The 21011-nt window shown below is 40.4% G+C and overlaps 3 protein-coding genes across 3 annotated transcripts; 1 reads left to right on the top strand and 2 right to left on the bottom strand.

Annotated features, from left to right (window-relative positions):
- Window positions 1-569: 569 nt before the first annotated feature.
- On the bottom strand, window positions 570-5924 carry prpf38b (pre-mRNA processing factor 38B). Its single transcript, XM_069685395.1, has 6 exons — window positions 5504-5924; window positions 4830-4898; window positions 4412-4563; window positions 3998-4058; window positions 2521-2768; window positions 570-2024 (listed from the first exon to the last, which is right to left on the bottom strand). The coding sequence occupies exons 1-6, from the start codon at window positions 5711-5713 to the stop codon at window positions 1346-1348; spliced, it is 1419 nt and encodes a 472-aa protein (XP_069541496.1). The 5' UTR covers window positions 5714-5924; the 3' UTR covers window positions 570-1345.
- Window positions 5925-6494: 570 nt separating this feature from the next.
- On the bottom strand, window positions 6495-13889 carry LOC138611636 (EEIG family member 2-like). Its single transcript, XM_069684811.1, has 11 exons — window positions 13645-13889; window positions 12330-12450; window positions 12101-12130; window positions 11574-11690; window positions 11171-11217; window positions 9755-9858; window positions 8763-8858; window positions 8458-8644; window positions 8178-8314; window positions 7475-7538; window positions 6495-7324 (listed from the first exon to the last, which is right to left on the bottom strand). Exons 1-11 carry the CDS (start codon window positions 13788-13790, stop codon window positions 7282-7284), a joined length of 1092 nt encoding a protein of 363 aa, XP_069540912.1. The 5' UTR covers window positions 13791-13889; the 3' UTR covers window positions 6495-7281.
- A 2320-nt stretch (window positions 13890-16209) lies between these two features.
- Window positions 16210-20757, top strand: LOC138611399 (mitochondrial adenyl nucleotide antiporter SLC25A24-like). The gene is made up of 10 exons (XM_069684481.1): window positions 16210-16451; window positions 16615-16741; window positions 16850-16937; window positions 17100-17211; window positions 18259-18417; window positions 18507-18659; window positions 18780-18887; window positions 18982-19149; window positions 19343-19493; window positions 19658-20757. The coding sequence occupies exons 1-10, from the start codon at window positions 16272-16274 to the stop codon at window positions 19837-19839; spliced, it is 1428 nt and encodes a 475-aa protein (XP_069540582.1). The 5' UTR covers window positions 16210-16271; the 3' UTR covers window positions 19840-20757.
- Window positions 20758-21011: the final 254 nt, after the last annotated feature.

Raw genomic sequence — 21011 nt, 5'->3', positions numbered from 1 at the left:
AGACATCATTAAACACAGGACCAGAGTCAGAGCCTGTGTGTGTACAGGGGCTTTCCATGTAGGAAAACATACGTTTACACACAACTCCCGATTACAATGTGATGGTCTTGCTGTCAAAGTGGCAGCTTTTGACAAATCTTTGCTACTTATCAGTAACTTTAAATCTGGTGGGAATCAGCACTGATTTCTGCTGTTTTTTCAAGAGCTGCAGTTATTTGCTAATTAAGCACAAGGAAGGAAGAAGCTAATGCCAAAATTATTTTTTAAGTTGCTATATTCTGTTTGTGTAAAACAAAAACTTTGAGGTACTTTTGTCTTCTGTTGGGTTGAGGTTATATATTTTATCTTTGTTCCTCCTGCTTTTTGTGTTATTCACTTTGGTAATTTATAATTTAGTCATCTTAAAAGGTAATATATCAGGAAATGTTCACATGTCCAGAGTATGTACTTCTGATTGTATATTTAATATGGAAAATTATTTTCTAACTACATTCTAATAAAACTTTTAAAAAATGTCATCCGCCTTTGTGTATCAACTCAATTTTTATACAAAACAAGAACGATGCGTGTTGTTTGTAAAAGTGTTTTATTAGAAAACAAAATGCAACAGAGCAATAACCCAGACACAGCTCCAGCAGGGCTCGGTGTGTGTGGTAAAAAAACAAAAACAAATAATTACCCTTCGCAGACTGCCCTTTAGAGGATTAAAACATTCTCGGGTTGTCTACACACGATTGTGGACAGAATTGATTTGTGCCGCATCGAGCCATTTTTAATCCAACTCACCGTTATACCCAAATTTGGACTTCAACTGTTCATTATGACCCTTAAATTTATGTTCCAACAAGAAACAGATGGCTAAGGCAATGAAATATGAAAACACTCCAGACATATGCACTGTAATAAAGTGTTAGGGTTTCTGTACCGACCAATAAAAACATGAATTCTTTATAAATGACATAAAGTATGATTATAGTGATAAGTTGAGCTCTAGATGCTGACTGCAACCAACCCAGCAACAAAATGCAACCCTGGCACTTTATCGTGTGTAGGCAGCCTCTGAAACATTATGTACAAACCCACATCTTTCTGAGGCAAAACCGAATAACGAACCATAGAAAATTAAAATGCCATTTTTTTTCACTTCCAAATATAAAATGAAGTCTAACAATGGTCTAATGGGGGTGAAAAGGCAGAGAAACGTAAAGCAACATTACATTGGCCAAAGACAACAACTCCAGATGTCCGGTGTGCTGACATTCCTTCTCCTTAGTGTCGGACCAGACAGCTGGGTAAAAAAGGAAGAAAAAACACAGGAGTAGGAGAATATTGCTGCGGGAGACATTTACTCAGTGCTATGACTTCTTTTGCGTTCACTATGTTTACTATGGTCGTTGCTGGACTCTCGCTGATGATGGCTCCTCTCTTTGCTACGACTACGTTTGTGAGAACGCTGCTCTCCGTCTCTTTCCCTGTCTCTGTCGTGGCTGCGCTCTTTTTTCCTGCTCTTCTCCTCTCCCCCACTCTTGTGCCTCCTCTCCCTGCTTCGACTCCGGCTCAACCTTTTGGCCTTCCTCTCTTCTCTGTGTCTTTCCCTGTCGTCTTTATGCCTCTTGTCATCAGTCTCTGCCCTGCTCTTTTTATCCCGGGACCTCTCCCTCTCAGCGCCTCTATCTTTGTGGTGCTCCCTGTCCTTCCTCCTGCTCCTGTCCTCCCCTCCGTCTCTGTCCTTTTCTCTACGTTCGCTCCTTCGGTCCCGGCTGCCACTGCGACTTTTTTTGCGTTCTCGCCGGTCTTGGTTCCTGTCTGCGCTGCGGGACCGCCTCCTCTCCCTGTCCCCTCGGTCCCCTCTGTCCCCTCTGTCCCTATCTCGGTCCCTGCCCTCCCTCTCCTTCCTCTGGCGGTCACGCTCCCTCTCCAGCTCTCGGTCGAAGCTGGGCCCGTGGCGTTCTTTCTCACGGTGGTGACTCCTGCTCCTTGACCGTTTGGGTGACCTTCGGGGGCTCGGGGTTCGTCTGGGTGTCCTGGCAAGAAAGGTACCATTAGCTTTAAGCAACCAAGTTTTCTGGTTCAGTAAATTAAAGACAACATTAGCAACAAAGACACAAATCTGAATAAACACTGTTACAAAGTAACTGATGCCCAGTGACTCAGATCCAGTTGCTTGACCTGAAGCATCCTGTTCTCTAGATGCTTTGTAGGTATTTTGTTTCTTTTTGTGGACTTTTTGCATCTCTATTTATTTGTTCTGTATATATTTCTGTCCCTCTGTGGTCATTTTCAGATCTTTTGTGGCTTTGCAGTCATTTTGTGTTGCGTTAATGATTTTGAAAGCAACAAATGTTAACAAATTTTTGGATATGGGCTGCCTTACCTTTAAGGCCCCTGTCCGGTAGGCATGCTCAGTGGTCCATCCATGCTTATGACTGGTATTCTCATTTGTAACCACAGAAGCTAGCCAGGACTTCCCAGGTTGAAAAGTTTAAGGACAAGATAGTCCAGAATGATTTACTGTATTACCTGGAGCGGCGTCGTTCCCCTGGCCTCCCCGTCTCTGCCAAGGCTGCTGCTGCTGCTTCTTCTTCCTCCTGCGGCTCCTTCTGCACAACCTTTCGAGGCCTAGCCTTCATCTGCACGTCTATATTCTTCTGCACAGGCACGGGGATACGCGGGAACAGAGTGGAAAACCACTCAAGTTTGGTCAAAAAGGAGCGCAGCATCTCTCCAACGGTCATCACGCAGCCACCTCCAGCCTTCACGTCGAGCTCCTAGAATTAAACGGTTGAAAAACTTCATTAGCACACACAAGCAGGTCGAAAATAAATCTGATCACTTTTTATTATTTTGCCTCAAATCAAAATACAAATTGTGATGACCAAGTACTGAACCTTCACCTCTGTTCATGTAGCTTAATCTCTCATCAATAAAATGTGTCTGGCTTTACTTTGATTATTCTAAATAGAGAACAGAACTACAAATATCATAAAAATTGTCTCATCTAAACTGGCAGGGCAGTTCCTGCGATCTGTATTTACTATGAGGGCATTAATACGGTGAGAAAATTTTATTGTATTGTCAGATCCTCTCTCTTTTCCTTCAAGTCACCAGTTAAAAACAAAGTCTTAAAAAAGGTTGTATTGAAGTAGAAAGGAAAGGAAAGGAGGGCAGTATCTGAAAACATTGTGACACAATCATTGAGCCAGAGGAACAAAGAGAGAGAGAAGCCCTGGCTTTCTCCCTCAATCTCCCAAAACCACAATGAACTCATAAAGGGCCGTAGTGATATAATAAATAGCCCACAGTGTAAGCACAGATTGGAGCAGGTAGTATGTGCACACCAGTTCAAGAGTTGTTAACTTTATATGGTAAAGAACAGCCGCTTTGCACTCACACACGCAAACCAACAGTGCTGAGATACAATTTCCAATGCACCTGCTGCACAATGGGCATCTAAAGAAAAAAACAGGGGAATTAACCAGTTGGGTAGAATTTATATGATCAATTCAAATGCAACAGAACAACATAGGAGGCCTGGCTGCACAATCTGGGATCAAAATATAATCGACTAAATTTGAAGAAAACACAATAAACTTTATCATAAGTTCACGTTTCCTGTAATTAGTGTGTGTCTATTTGAGCGAGTATCCTTATGAATTGCCTTTTTTTTTTTTAAATCCCAAATTCAGTTGTGTGCAACAAGTCCTGATAATAACAAGGGCATGCCTTAATATTACATTGACTTAAAGATTTACTCAGCATCATATAATTTACTTACCTTGATTTAAAAAAAAAAAGAAAAAATCAGCAGCAGAGCAGTGAACAAGTAACTGAGCTACTCAGATTTAGAGGACAAAACTGGGGATAATTAAGCCAAATGAAGGCAAAGGTGAAAAATCAGCTATTAGCATCACAAGAGGGGAACTGACAGCTTTAAGCGCATGTTGTGTAACTGTAATAGAGAGGAAGAAACATCAAATTATTACCCGAGGTGACATACCTCCTCATCATCCAGGAAGCCATCGTACCAGTCTATCAAATCAGCTGGGGGCTGAGTGTATCTGAGGCACAACACAGAGCACAATGTTAGCATTTCTGTCATTGTTATTTTGTGATATTGCATGCATTTCAATCATATTAGTATGGACTTGTTTCAGTGATACTTAATACACTAATTTTTCAGACATGTGATAGTAACATTGCCAGTGATTTAAATTAAAACCCTTGTACATAGGAAACATCTTAGGAGCATACTTACATCAATTAACTCACTTAATCTATATGTTTTTAATTTAATGGGCCTTACCTTCAATTCCCTTTTCATAAATAACATGTAAACAGTTTTAGTCTAAAAAAATTCAACATCATAAAGTTACTGTAATCAAATTAGGCAAATTTACACATAGAACCTTACCTTATGTACATGAAGCCGAGAGCTCTGATGTACGGAGAGTCTGTGTGAGTGATCAGACCCATCAGCTGTTTGCGGGTCAGCTTGAGAGTAAACAGTTTGTATAGAAGGCAGAAAGCAGTAGACACAATACCACCAGTCCCAACTCCACGCACCTACGGATGAAGATGAAGACATTTTTATACAGCACATGATTGAACATTATTCACAACTAACTTAAGGGTAACGACTCACCCTTTGACAATAATCTCCAAGAAGTAAAGTGCAATAATTAAAGTACTAATGTACCCTGTAAATTTGTCCTACTTGTTAATCATAAAGTGATCTTAACAGAATGCATGGCAGCAGCATTCACAAATTGAAGGGGAATATATAGGAGGGAATATATGGGGAGTATAAAAAGCACGTACTTCCCACTTACCCCTCCGCACATTCCAGTCTGGCCTGCAGTCTTTCTGCTCCCCTTTTCCCAAGGCTCAACGTGAGTCACCTGTAAATACACAGAGAATATAATCAGACTAGTTTACGCACGTGGACAACTGAATGTTCGACTTTATGTGAGCTGCCTTACACACAACAAGCAACAGACCGCTAATCCCAATGTCCCTGATGACGTAACGTTATCATGACTGTCATGGATGTTCCCCATCCAAACTGTAAACACATCTTAAGTAGTATCCGAAATAATGAAGTGTCCTTATAGTTCTTAAACTTTCTGGAGTAGGGTTAACATTTAAACTACAAATTAATGGCCCTCTCCATCTACCCATTCTCCAAAAAAAATCGAAACATAACATTAAACCATCCTGTGTTAAAGACGGCAGCCTAGTTGGCACCATGCACCATGTTTGATGTAGCTTAGTAGCTAACGTTTGGAAGCTAGCTTTAAAGTTAACGTTAGTAACGCTTTATTACGGATAAACTCACTGCGCTCTTAATTAAACATGTATGCTCAATTATATTATTAAATTAGTGTACCTAAAGTAAACCTAAACTATTATTATTTAACGACTTAAGTACATTGCTACCATAATAACGCTAGCTTGAGACATTGGTTATCAAGCTAGCATGCGGTTTAGCATTTGCTAATGTTACCTTGAAGTAGATTTCGTCCACAACTTCATGATAGGTCTTAAGTTCATAAAGCTGAACTTTAAAATACGGCGAAGACAGTACATTTGTAAGAATCATTGGGTTGAGGTTCATAGTCTTTTCGTTACCCCACAGGGGCAATACATTTCCATGTTTTCCTGGTGCAGACTTGCTAACGGCCTGTGTTGGTAGCTGGTTTCCGACGTTAGCCATGTTAGCTGAAGCCCACGCCGCTAAGCCTAATTTACAGTTAGCGTTTTTCCGATTACAGATCCATCAATACTAGATAGTGATATGTCGATCGTTAACAATTTCGTCCGTTTAGTAGTTGTTGAGTTGTGGTTAAATTGATGAAAACAACTTCCCGCCGTCGTTTAGCTGAAGTGCCGTTGCGAGGTGGAAACGGAACTGTAACGTTAGTGGTGCAGTGTGAACGGACTGCTGCTGTGATTAACCGGAGATACTTCAACCCGTGTTCCGTTTGAAAAATAAAAGCATGTAGGCACAAATAATTTAAATTTCATCTGATGACGTAAATAAATGTATTTAATGTGTCTGTCCGTGTGTTATATGCAGACGTGATGCATTAAGTTAAGGTGTATTTAAATATTTAAAGCAATTTACTTATTTTTGCTTTTCATACCACTGTACTCAGTATATGGTTACTTTGAAATGTTTATTTTGCCTGAACCGGAAATGGCATTGTTGAACTTGCCTTTTCAAATTACCCATTAGATATTTTAAAAATCAGTGTCTTCTATTAGCTTTCGTTTGTTTTTTAATTATGCCCTTATTTTCAAGGTATATATATATATATATATATATATATACACACCATTAAAATTATTATATATATAATTTTAATTCTGGATAGATTTTAATCTAGGAGTAAAGTGTAGCATAAAAAAACGTTTTGTGTTACTTTATATTTACCTTTTATTCAGCCTTAAATACTAAATAAAAATTTAAAAAAACATATATTTACAACCTGAAAAATTACGCAAGATATCTTAAAAACATCATGGTGTTAGGCTTAGATACATACATAGTTTACATATTATAGATATGACTTATTAAATGGCAGCAAATATACATTTTACTAAGTTTGCCACACACAAAATTTGTGGTATAAAAAGGATTACTTTTGACTTTACAGACAACAGACATACGCACACACTCACACAAAATAGAAATCACACCTAAGAACAAAACATACAAACTTCATGGTATTTTAAATGCAGCCATCCTCCCTCACAACCAGGTGAACAGAGAATTTATCTGTAATGGATATACTCGTGCCAGGAGCTGTATAAATTCCTCAGTTTTCTAGATGGGACTTCAACTCAGAGAATCAGTCCTCCCCGCCTAAAACGGTACATATAAAATGGTGAAACAAAATCAATCACACCAAAGCAAAACATACATTTTTAAATAAAAGGAAACGCACCTTAACAGCTTAATATAACTTATATGGGTGAACATTACATCTTACAGTTTTCAATGAGAACAACAGGACAAACAGAAATGTCAGTATAGCAGTTATCTCTGTCACCAAAATATTCCAATATTGTGGCCTTCACCTCCACTTCTTGAACACTAGGGGGCTCTCCTGGCCAACGAACATTGGAGGTCAGATGCAGAGGGATTGCGTAAGAGAAATGAAATCTCTTGGAGTGTGACAGGAGCAAGTTCTGGCCTGTCCAAAACTCAGTTTTTACTCCTCCCCCTCCCGCATCAGTGTAATACGGCACCCTTAATGACAGGCACATGTTTCCCAAAGGCTAGCGCTTGATCACCACCTGCTCAAAGGCTCCAGCTGCGACCCTGAAAGAGAGACCACAATGTGTTACATGACAGGAAGCCAGGGTAGTTATCAGATCTTGCTTAAATGTGTAGTAATCGCCTACTGTGTGGGACCAATGAATACAGTCTATGTGTGGGACCAACAAAACCAGTTACATAAGTCACACCCACCTCGTGTGCTGGCTTCCCAAAGCTGTACTCCCACCAGGACCAACAAACAAGCTGAGTCCCTCCTCTGCAGAAATACACACACACACACACACACACGCATTAGAAATAAGAATACTGCAAACCAGAGCACAATCAGGTTGGAAAATGGCTCACTCTTAGTTTCTAGAATTTGTAAAAACAAATAACAACTGATGGGGAGGAATTGTATGAAGGCTGGCAGCTAACAACAAACCAAACAGGCACAGATGTTTCAGAGCTGATTGAACATCAAAAGACGCTCTTCTTCAATTACAACATGTGCGACTTTAGTCTTAAAGAATGGGGGTGGGTCACAATTTCTTGACACAATAAATGACCGTCCTCGACATGAAGTCTCTGCAGCCACAATGTATGCTCAGCCATCACTGAGGTTAATCTGCCCTTGTGGTATTCATAGATATGAAATGCAACCTCGCCTCTTTAATTCTTACACAACCTACCTTCATATTTAGGCAGATAGGACAGTAGATATTGTTCAAACTACAGTCATATTTGTGATCGGTCATCATTAACATCTAGTCATCATTCAGCATTTAAAGGAATTTTTTAAACATGTTGTTTCTTTGCAACATCTCAAAGTAATTTGATCCCATCAGCAGGATTACAGGCAACCTTCCAAGCGCGCCTTCATGAGTCCAATAAGTTAGGGATTAGTTGTACACACCCTCTGCACTGGAGTCCAAGAAGCCATGGCTGAAATCCTGGCTCTGCAGGATTTTCTCTATTATGTCATCAGCATCCACCCTGGTGGCATCAACTCTCATCAGCTGATTCTCCATTGAGTTCTGCTTTACTGGATGTCTGCAAAGAAATCGTGTGGAATATTATACAAATGTACTTCAGTCTGATCTCCAGGTGTGTTTATAACAAGGTCCTTACACACAAAGGTCAAAACCACCATAATCAACATCATTCAACAAGCCCTTGGTAACCACGTGTATTACCTTGGACCTTTAGCAGGGGTAGACGGGTGTTCGGAGACTGGGGGAGTCGTCCTGCTCTCCCTCTCTCCTCTCTCCCCCTGAGGATCAGTGGGGTCCAGGATGCTGCCGATGCCTGTGGAGGCAGAACCTCCGGACGCGCTCCTCCGATGGCTCAGATCTGTTAAACTGGAGTGATTGGAGCTGTAACCTGCAGTACAGGGGAGAAAAACTCAAACACTGAGGTTTTGCCAATGATTGTGTAGCTGGTGCGGTAGTTGTGTTGCTTCTGTATGAAGGGAACAAATGTGCGTCTGTGTGTTTAGTACCTGAGATTTTTGACTGCCCACTTGCATAACTGGGTGTTCGGGAGTGACCGTATGCTACCAGCTCCTCTGGGACTGACACTGACTTTACTGGAGTCTCTGAAGAAGATAAAGATGAAGACATACATTATTAATCCCCGAGGGGAAATTCAATCTTCTCATTGTTTTTACAAACATGACCTGAAATACACACATGCACAAACAGGATCCCATGGACATGCACTAATGTAGAGATGTCAGAGTGAGGGGGCTGCACATGGACATGCGCCCTGAGCAGTGGGGGATTCGGAGCCTTGCTCAAGGACACCTCGACGGAGCCCAGGAAAGGAACTGGCACCTCTTCAGCTACCAGCCCCAATTCCGCTTTGCTAGGTCTGTATTGGGACTAGAACTGGCCACCCTCCAGTTCCCAAGCCAAGTCCCTACTGAGCCTATACATTTACCCTATACATGGACACACAGCTAAAACAACTATTCAATAAAAGATATTAATCTCTAATGTTAAAACCTTGAGGATTTAGGGCCCAATCAGACAGAACGCGTTTTAGCAGCTGGGGGCAGCTTTTTTGTCATTGCTTTTGCGTTGCAGAGCACCTTGTGTTTTTCCGCTCTGTGCGCCTCGCGTTTTTGAGGAAACGCTCTGAGCGGTTTGAGTTGAAAAAACTTCAACTCAGCCGACGTCATTGGCGTTTTTTCTCATTGTCCAACCGGATGAAAGGAGAGGCGGGCCTTCTGTCAGTTTACCATTTAACGGTTAGATTAATGGCGGCTATGATTCGGTGGTTGCCTTAACAACAGCAAACCATAGGCTTCAACAAAAAAGGCAGGGCAACGCGCCTCACGTTTTACAGCCTGCAAAATGCACTCTGTCTGATCGGGCCCTTACATTTCCACATGATTTTTTTTGTTCTTAAGTTGTGACAAAATATTTGCTTTTATCAAGAACTGTAAAATGTTAAATTGTGCTCTTGTAGCCTTACAGTCTAATCACATACCAGTGAATGAGGGGGATAAGTACATGTCCCCTCCCTTTCTGTCCTCCAGGAGACACTCAGCTTCAGACTGTGGGATTCCCAGAGTCATGGCTGTGGATGGAGGACTGAAGAGAAGAGAAAAGAGTGATGTTACTCAGAGGATGGGTAATGTCTCAAGTAAAGTATTCAACCTTCAACCACTTAATCACCAGCAAAATGTCTCTATATAAAACAAATTTGATTAAAGTCCCTGTGTGTAGTGGTGACTACTGGTTGTAGGATACAAAAAGACACGGTAGCACAGTAATGCACCCTGCTGTCCTTGGATTGACACATTTTTCTTAAAACAACTTATATTGCTTGTTGCTAATTTAAAATTAGTATATTCCTCTGCTTCATGGTCAAAAAGGCGATGAGCCATGACCAACAGTAACACTGGGATGTTTTTGTGTTTGTTTCAGTCGAAAAAGGTCAAGCTGATTTTTATCTCCTCTCCTCTGAAGGGTTATTAAACAGATTTATGCAAATGTGCAGCAATTAAACGTAACTTTATTTGTGAAAATACTGTGTTATGTGTTGGCTGAACTACAGATACATCCACAGATTGCAAGCAAACATCAAAGCCAACAGTCTCTTGATTAAATTAAACACTAGTTATAATTGGATACATAATAAGTAAATTCAAAAAGTATGACAATTACTTCCATATTGATATAATATTATTATATATCTCTGCTAATGCTATAATAAATAAGGGCTGAGACGCAGACAAAAAGTGAGTGAGAAATGAGCGTCATCGTTGTTTATGGACTGTTGTAAATCCTCCACACATGATGAGTAACACTGTGTGGGATGAATGACTGGACTAGACTTGAGTTTACAGTTTAGACATCTCCTAGGCAGCCGTGTGTGTATTATTACACCAGGAGGGCGTGGAACATGGGAGAACAAAGGGAGAGACTCGAGTTGGCTGAAGAAAGCTGACTGTTTGCACACGGCACGGGCTTCTGAGGAGTTTGATGTTACGTCACCTCCTCTGTGACAAACCTCACACAACCACTGACGCGGGCCAAGTTATGGTCAGGGTGACGTGTTATTAGCTCTCAAATAAGACTGTGAGATAGTCCTGATTAAAAATAACTCTTCAGAATGTATAACGAGACATAAACTCCGTACGTGTCTGAGTTAGACAAGAGTGTATTAAAGGTTGCAACTAACAGGATGTGATGGAGACACTTTCCTCTGTGGTTAGTCGCAGACTTTTCTATGTGGGGTACACACTTCCTTTGAAACTGCAACTGTAGCATATTGTCGATTAATAGAGTAAAAGATAGGTCAACACTTTCTTAGTATGAAGTTTTAAATTAAGCTGATATTTAGACTTTCATGATCAATAATAGGAAACAAGAGAAGAATATAGTAAAGATGAGCTCTTACGTTTTAAAACAGGGGTCTCCAGACATAAGCTGCGTGGTGATGACAACCTGTAGAGGGAGTAATGTGAGTGTTACTGTAAACCAAAGTGATAATAACATGTTTTTCAATGAAAGAACATTGTGAATTTGTGCCCCAGGAAGAATCCACATATTTAAAATTCATTCCCATGGCTCGGGACGCTTACAGTCCACAGGCTCAGACATGTACCAAGACATTCAACTTTTTCATTCCAATGAAGAGTGTCTATGTCTGCAGACAAACTCAAGAACTGGTGACGTGTTCATAGGCATATCTATACATTGATAAAATTCAATGTATTTAACCAAACATGTAAGAATAAATCGCTGGACTGCACCAAAGCTAAAGGAGGATTGCAGAGCTTTGTGTTAGACCATCACCACACCTTCAGAATCGAGTTGTCCTGTCGTGTGTTCTTGGTGTCGTATCCCTCCAGGAGACACCGCCGTGTGGTGCTGCCAGATCCAGCAAACTCAGACAGGTTCAAGTCAGCAAAGCCCAGCTGCACAGAGATATAAAATATTAACCAGTTTGAACCACTTCACAGTCAATTTAAATAGTTACATATAGGTTTTTACTGAATATAAATGATGTGGAACAGTGACAGAGAAATGTCTCTCTGAAAAAGTGTCTCAGAGAGATCCTTTATCCTTGATAGATAACCTTACTGTTAAATAATTATTAATCTTATTGGTTAACATAGTGTTGGTTTTAGGGTTAGAAGTTTCAATCAGTAACCAAAGCCGGAAACTAGAAATAAAAACATTGTCAGAAAACAGTAGACTCACAGAAAAGTGAGTGCACTTGAAGGCCAACTGTTTGAACATACATTTTATGGTTACGCTGTTCTAAAGGTAGTCTCGTATGTTTACAAAAAATTAAATTCAACAGGCTTCAGAACAGAAGTTTTACCTTTGCGAAACTTTTTCCACCCTTTAATTCCTAAAATGACAAAAACACAATATTAGCGAGGTTACATTGGTTTAACATTTGTGACTCTTTGCAGTATTGTAGTATTTCCTGAGTGAAGCTTTAATGGTATGGCTCAGCACATTCTGAGTTAACTGTCTGGACTCTGCTGATGATACTAAGCATTTTTGTAGTGTCAACAAAACAGAGCCTGAAAAAAAATGTCCTGTACCTTACGCACAGACACCCGGCACAAACAGGGGTCCAGTACACCTGTCCCAGCGTTGGCACTCATCTTACACATGAAAGAGAATCTTCTCTTCCAGCGGACACAGTTGGCTTGGACCTGCTCCCTGTGAGAGAAGCACATTTAGAAACACTGCTTCATACAGAAACTTAAACACAAAGGCATAATGAATACTGAGCACTGAGGAGACTGGCTTGCGAGAGTAGCCTGCATGCAGAATTTACGAAGAAGACTAAGTAGTAATATTATGTCTTAACAACAACTCTTCTTTTGACAATAACTAAACATTGAAATTATAATACGCTCCCTACAACATAAACAAGATTGTTTTCAGAAAGTGACAAAAGTTGTGGTTAGAGCAGGATAACACCAAGAATACACTGTTTACACAGTAGTTTGTAGGAACAGTTACCATGGCAAAGTAATGACCGTTTGACATGTGCTGTGTGCCTGTGTGCGTTTTTCCACTGTGACTCATTTAAATGCTGTACAGGCAGTTGATCACAGGCTGGAAGGGAGAACTTTTGCTCCTTTGCAATGGAAGAAAATGCTGTTTTGGTCACCACAGTTATAAAGATAATATGTATATATATATATATATAATGTACAAATGAAAAAAGGAATAAATTAATTATTGGCAGTCTCTGTGTTCTGATAAAAATATTCAATGTATTTTCAGTCTTCAATTTATACAGTTAAAAGTATCATCTTAGAAGTATCTATAGTATCTTTAGTCTTAAGTCTCATCCTATAAACATTATTAATCTATTGAGGTATATGCTAAGTGAAAGACTCCAGCCGAAATCTAGCTAAATATGTTCACCAACAGTACTTGTTGCTTAGTAAATGCTTTGATTAACTTTATAAACAATGTTAACTATTATATTAAAAAATAAATCTGTATTTCTTGAACAAGATTATTAGACTTTAAAATCAGGTTCAATCACGACCTTGCAGCAGCGGCAAATCCCCAACTCTCTGCTGGGTAAGTTAACATATAGTTCCCTCTTTTTCAAACTTCAGCCAAAAGCTAGGTTAAGTTTAACTTTAGTTAACCTAGATGGATGTTTCCCCAGTAACGGCTATGGCTGTAGGTAAACGTTAACGACACATTAACGGTCATAAAATACCGTTTCCAACAAAGAAGCAAATCCGAGATAACATAAACTTAACAGCTGTCCAACGACAACTTAATAGGGACTTAAAAGCGTCAAACAGAACACATATTCCACCTAAATGTATCGTTATTTAGCTGCTCAAACGACCAGTGAACTGTTGCCATAAATAGCAAAACTCTTACCGAGACGACTCTTCAGCAAAGCCTCCATCCAGCAGTCTGACTTTACAGAATAAAACTCCGTTCACGAAGGGGATCGATGACAACTCCTCCAAGTCGAAGTCTACTTTGAACTTAAATCTCTTTTTCTTCATAAGAATGAACGACATGCTGTGTCTAAACGTGAGAAAACTGTGGAACAAAAAGCCCTGAGTGAAGTGGTTTCGCTGACAGACAGCTGAACACTTTCCCTGCTCTGTCGCTGCTGCTCTCTCAGCTGTTGCTGGTTGTAGCTGCAGTTTGCAGACACGTTCCGAAGTTCAAATCTCCTCCTTCTCCTCCCACAGAAATACAATTCATGACGTCATGGGAATTCCGTCGTTTGATTGGACAATGCAGCCGCAATAAAAAAAACGAGACATCCCGAAGTCACGATTGTGCACCGACTGAAGCTCATTTAAACCGCCCACTGCAAGGAGAAACACTGTTTCCTGCGTCACCAACAGAAGCTACAGTGAGTTAATGCACTGAAGTGACATTGTTCCCGTGACAAAAAAATGACTGGGAAAAATAAAAGGAAGCTGGCGTGTGACAAAAAGAGGAAATGCAAAATAAGGATATGACAACACAAAAAATCTGTCACAATGCCCCAATATGATTTTTAGATTAGACTCAGACAGCAGAACCCAACAGCCACTCTCATACCCCAAATCATATACACATAAGCATATAAAGATGTATAATTCTCACTTTGAATTTGGTTGTTTTGTTTTGGGTTCACATGACAGTTACAATTTACTATTTACTATAATTTATATATTTATTTGTATAGCCAAATCTAACAGACATTTGAATAAAGTTATTCACAAAGGGCATAATCAGAGTTTTTAATATAGCCTACAATTTATGCTTCTGAATATTTCAGTTTTCTCTAAATGGTTGTCGAAGAAGTATTCAGATCATTTACTTAAGTAAAAGTAGCAATACCACACATAAGAAATATACCTAATTAGTGAAAGGGAAAGTATAGGAAGTTATCAGCAAAATATGCCCAAAAATTCCAAGAGGAAGGTCACATTCACAGTATCACTTCATGTTATTGGATCATTATTACTCATTTATCAACATGTAAACTGTATTTCAATGTGGAGCTTCTTCAACTATGGTATAGGGGCCTTGAGTATGTATGCTTTTGCTATGCAGATGAGTGAGATTAAAATACACGACTCCTTGTATTTAATTTATCCCATCACAATAATATTTGTAAAATTTGTGTGCCCACAGCACAGGATTTGACCATTTGTATTTGTAGCTTCTTGCTATTTCACTGTGGACTAGGTGGTGGACTGTTGCAACACATTGTGAAGTTGAGTTGATTACCTCATGCAGGGATGGTGGAGGAGGCTTCACATGCAGCTTCTCTTTCATGGGTGTGGGAGTGGAGAAATCCCTGTCCTAAATATGTCTCCCTCCACCTACCATTTCTTTTCCAGTTGGTCCTGAGCCTCCATACAGCTCCTCCGCATCTGACAATGGTCACATTTTCTACATAGATTTATGCACATGGGGAAATGAAAGGTTTAACTACAGAGCTCTTGAAGATATAATGTGTCTAGGTGACATAAAATAAAGATAGTCTTTGCACTACATAAAGAACTCCACATAGGAAGTAAACAATAACTACCATTTGATATTAGCTGTGCTGTCATGTTGCTAAAGGAGGCCATGTGACCTCTTAAATATTATTGTTTCTTTCTCTTTTGATACAGCCCGGAAGAAGGCCCGAGAGCAACATGCCATTGATATGTGCACTGTGAAAAAACTTAAAGAAACAAACAAAAAACTAATATTTTGTTTTGTTATGAAATAATTTGTTAAACTGTAAAAACCAAACAATATACATAATGCATACAGTTACTGATGATCTTATGATTTAAACATATAATTTAGAGATCCACAGTAAAATATTTCAGAGTGGTGAGATTACCCTGTTAAAATCTAAACAGCCTGTTTATGTAACTTGAATAGAGTATCATTTTACCATTTTTTCTATAGAAACCAGCTACATTTCATCAAGTAGTCTACTGAAGGGACTATTTTTCTTGTTCACTCCCATTATAGTACGAGACTACACCGCCCTCTAGTGGCGACCAGCGACGCTGCGCAGCTCGAAATTCTATGCTGTGTGTTTCTCTACTGACACGTCCTGCTAGAGATGAAGAGATTAAACCTTCTCGGTAATGCACCACCACATATCACACAGCTCAAGGTTAATAAAACAGATGAGAACGCGCACCATTTGGAGCATAAACCGGATTATCCACACGCTTAATCCCGGGGTTATTTATATCAACACTTTTTTTATTTTATGATCTTTCCTGCTTTTCCGTAAGAAACGTCGCGTGGCTACGTAGCCCCCATAGCTCCGCCCCCGGTTGCTGCAGTTCGCCTGATAAGCCACAGAAAACAGCTCTGCACGGGACAGTCTGCAAAATAAAGTCACCGGAATCCCCTCTTTCATCGCCGAGCTCCTGTCTGGATTTTAGCAGGGTTTAAAAATGATTTCTAATATGGATTCATAACAATCATCATTCCAATCCGGACTGCAGGAGGAAGACCCGCCCGGACGCTGCTTCCACATTAGCGCTACAATGTATCCAACGTTACGGACGTTTTTACTATCAAACGCCCGGTGCTGGGATGCCAATAGTGAGAGGTCATACCAGGACCTGTTTGAGAGGCTGGATACTAATAATGATGGGAAGGTGGACGTCGCTGAATTACGTGCGGGCCTGAAGGCAATGGGCATATTCCGCCAGGGTGCTGCACAGGTAAAAACCTCCTCAGGGGCCAGAGGGTCCTGTGTATGCAGGAGTTCAGGTCTTGGCCTGCTCGTTTTGCATGGAATTCCTGGGTAATGTGACTGTGTGGGAGGCTGTGTGACTCACCATGGGAAAAGGCAAATTAACAACAGATGTTATCTCCTTTCTGCAGAAAATTGTGTCATCTGGTGACCAAAACAAAGATGGTAGTTTGGACTTCAACGAGTTCTCCAAGTATCTGAAGGAGCACGAGAAGAAGCTGAGGCTCACGTTCAAGAGTCTGGACAGAAACAATGATGGTAATAAAAAACTTGGCATGATGGTTCACTTGCCATGAATGTTTACAACAACACATACCCTCTGTTTATACTGCAGCATGTTTGAGTGGAGTTTTTATGTTGTGTCAGGGCGCATTGATGCCTCAGAGATCCAGCAGTCCCTAGCAGAGCTGGGAATAGATATCAGCAGAGAGAATGCCCTGAAAATACTGCAGAGGTATGACCTCCATTTCTATCCCCTGCAACATGTTTCTATTTAATCTGTGACCTTGATTATTGCTTGTGTGTAACTTGAGGTCTTTATCTGCATCACAGCCATGCTTATTATACTTAATGACAACATAATAAGTTTTTTGTTCTTTTCTGTATCTTTCCTTAGTATGGACATTGATGGGACCATGGTGGTGGACTGGAACGAGTGGAGAGAGCACTTCCTGTTCCACCCTGCCCACAACCTGGAAGAGATCATACGCTACTGGAAACACTCCACAGTAAAGGACACACAAACACTCCCAAACACATCCTATAGACGAATACGGACGCAGCTGCAGTGGAATACATCACGTGTATCGTCTAGTCCTCTTGCGTTGGATTTATGGATTTTCTCTGTAGTCCAGATTTTGGCAGCAGCTCTGAAAGACTAAACTGTCCAACGTAACGAGGTCACAGCCCCACGCTGTTTATATCCTCAACCTCTGTAGCGCAAATGAAGATGTCACTGACAAGATATTTGACTGACCATGCACATAAATCTTCTCTGCACATTTAGCGTGTTATGTAACAAAGCCAGACAGAGCTGCATTCTCATATCATAAATGTCACAGAAGTGACTGCTCGACACCTGCTTACTACACAGGCCTGTGTGTTTCCTTTCAGAGTTGCTTTTAATTGCCTCTGCAGCATGTTTGGCACTGACACCTTCCTGCTTTTGGGAAAACATTGGACGTGTTTATCTGAAACAGCTAAGCGAGCAAGACAAGGGTCAGTCGGCTCAGTGATTATGATTTCACAATCTGAAGGATAAGGAGCACAAATCATTGTTTGTTACAACAAACAACTTCTGCAGTTTTTCGGCTCATTGTGGGCTTTTCTTTGCCTAAGTGTCAACAAATACACAGTGAAGAGAAACATGACATGCTTTTATTTGGTTCACTTCCCGGCTGAAACCTTTTGCTCAATGTGTTGTAAACGTTGCGCTCTCAGTGTACAACTTGAGTTTGTCAAGATTAAAAGAGTAGTTGCTGCATCACTGTGAAAATAGACCTCAAAAGGAGAAGTGATTGTAGACTTGTGAGATTTTTTTTGTCACACTGACAACTGAACAAACAGACGCTTTGTGACACGTGCTTTCCGGAGAAATTCACATTCACACTCTATGGCAAAGTCTTTCTGATATCTAACAATATTTATTATGGCCATAAATGCACACTGAATTTATGTGTTTATAGCTCTATCAGGAGCAAATATACTGATACATGCCTTTAGTTTGACCAGTGTCAATAAAAAAGTGATTTGACTAATTGGTTTGTTATCACTAGGTGCTGGACATAGGCGACAGTCTTGCCATCCCAGATGAGTTCACAGAGGAGGAGAAGAGCTCAGGCGGCTGGTGGAAGCAGCTTGTTGCAGGTGCAGTGGCGGGGGCCGTCTCTCGCACCGGCACCGCCCCTCTGGACAGAATGAAAGTCTTCATGCAGGTGAGATATAGCAAAAAAAAACAACAGAAAAATCTGTTTTTCTCTTAGAGGAAGAAATTAATTAGTGATGTTATGTATTTGCCCTGCAGGTTCATTCCTCCAAAACCAACCGGATAAGTCTCATCGGGGGCTTCAAGCTGATGATCAAAGAGGGAGGTCTCACTTCACTGTGGAGGGGGAATGGCACCAACGTTTTAAAGATTGCACCTGAGACAGCCATCAAATTCATGGCATATGAACAAGTAAGCTCTGAAGTGCATATTTTATATATATATATATATGACAATATTATCTCAGCTTTATAACAGTACAAACATGTGTAATACAGATGTTTCCCCCTGTCATCTGTTTGTTTTCTGTAGTATAAGAAGCTTTTATCATCAGAGGGCAAAAAGATCGAGACGCACAAGAGGTTTCTGGCAGGCTCTCTGGCTGGGGCCACAGCACAGACAGCCATCTACCCGATGGAGGTGAGACGACTGTTGCATCACAGTTTCATCACACCGTCTAACTCATGGGATCAAAGAAAATGTCATCAGTCAAGTCAACCTTTCTCTCTTTAAGGTGTTAAAGACCAGACTGACGCTGAGGAAAACTGGCCAGTACTCAGGGATGTTTGATTGTGCCAAAAAGATCCTGAGGAATGAGGGAGTCAAAGCTTTCTATAAGGGCTACGTTCCAAACCTAGTGGGCATCATTCCATACGCTGGGATAGACCTCGCTGTTTATGAGGTATGCAGGCTTTGTGATGTATTAGGTCTCTGAAGTTATATTTCACGCCACAGTGCACTCTGTTTAATTAACTCATTTGTATGCAGAATAAACCATTTCATCTGGGATTGCAGAGCTGCGTAATTTCATCAGAGAATTATATTGTTCTATGTTTTTGTACGCTCTCCTGTCACACAATTCTCGTGTTTCTTAGAGTCTGAAGAACGCCTGGTTGTCGTACCACGTCACAGACTCCGCTAACCCTGGTGTTCTGGTGTTGGTGGCCTGTGGGACCATCTCTAGTACCTGTGGCCAGCTGGCCAGCTATCCACTTGCACTTGTACGCACACGGATGCAGGCACAAGGTAAACCCAGACTTATATTTGATAACAGTAATGAAAGAACTTTCATAATTAATCAGTGCATACAAATTTTCATGATAGGAAAGATGTTTATGTGGTGTTCAGGCTCTGCAAAGGTACCCATTATTTTCAGTATTGCTGCGTCCCTAACTGTCTTCCCTCTGCAGCGTCTCTGGATGCGTCCGACCAGCCGTCCATGAGCAGTCTGATGAAGAAGATCGTAGCCAAAGATGGATTTTTCGGACTCTACAGAGGCATTTTACCAAACTTCATGAAGGTCATTCCTGCTGTCAGCATCAGCTACGTGGTTTACGAGTACATGAAGACCGGCTTAGGAATCTCCAAATGATGCTGCAAGCTATTCACAAAGGAACATTTCACTTAAACTGTAAGACTTGAAAATGGCTGAAATAACTCTGAGAAAACAGAAGGACGTGAAACATACAGAGCATGACGTCCACCTGCTGCAGTTCAGTGGATGGAAAGCTGTATGTATCCCACAGAGGACTATCTGTCAGTAGCTAAGGCGTATATCAGTTGTGGTGAGCATGCTCTAAGTCTTAACCTACTGCATTTACACACCATCAAACTCTGACTTGACACAAAGATAATATTGTACATAAAACATACAAAAAGATTTGATTAAATAACACATAATTCGTTTTTTCATTTATCATACTGTGATCAAACCAAATGGTAGCTCAACGGACGTATTAGCAGGCTTTTTGGTAACAAGAGAAATATTTTCTTAGGGTGGAGCGTATCCAGCGGGTAACAGAGCAGAGTTAATGCTTTTGTAACTTAAAGTGAGGAAAAAGGACACTGTGCCAGTTTAAATGTTTGAGTCCACAACCTTCAAAGGTAATATAACACTCCTATAAGTTGGAGGCACCTGCTCCCGACAAACGGTGCTCAGCTGACACCTAAAAATAACTGGCCCCGAAAAATAAATTATTTGTTAACACTGGAAAACTGTGTGAATGAAGACGTGAACAACGTTTGTAATGTGAAAATCACAAATTCTGTTTTATGTTATATGTGATCATCTTCAAATGTGCCTTACAGCCGCTCCATGTCAACCTTCTGACTTCAGCTAATGTGTGTTTTTTTTACTATATGCATAAACACTGTATTTATGTACTATATATATTTATCTGTTTTCAGTTATGCTTATTTATGGGTTTTAATGATTGTTACTGCATGGTAACATTTTAAAGAAAACAGGAAAAACTTGTCATTGGACTGAAATACTAACAAGGAGCATGTTTTTGTCTTGTGTCACTTCTCATTTCAACACATCACGACCTCCACCCCCAAACATGCACCCACACCCCTACACACAAACAGATACTGTTACATCTCACTTTTTGTTACTTGGTCTTCCAAATTGCCCAGTGGTGGGAAATCCTGATCTACAACGTAAGATGACAATCAGCTGTTTGTCTCTATAATAAGTTACATTAATGTGGATTTTTCAAGCTGAAACTGGTCATAATTTAATGTTTGATAACTGTAACATGT

Source organism: Semicossyphus pulcher, unplaced genomic scaffold (genome assembly GCF_022749685.1).
Source record: "Semicossyphus pulcher isolate SPU_LCO1_2020_fin unplaced genomic scaffold, fSemPul1.0.p SCAF_7, whole genome shotgun sequence".
NCBI lineage: Eukaryota > Metazoa > Chordata > Actinopteri > Labriformes > Labridae > Semicossyphus > Semicossyphus pulcher.
The sequence above is the reverse complement of the archived record's forward strand: the minus strand, read 5'-3'. Positions and strand labels throughout refer to the sequence as shown.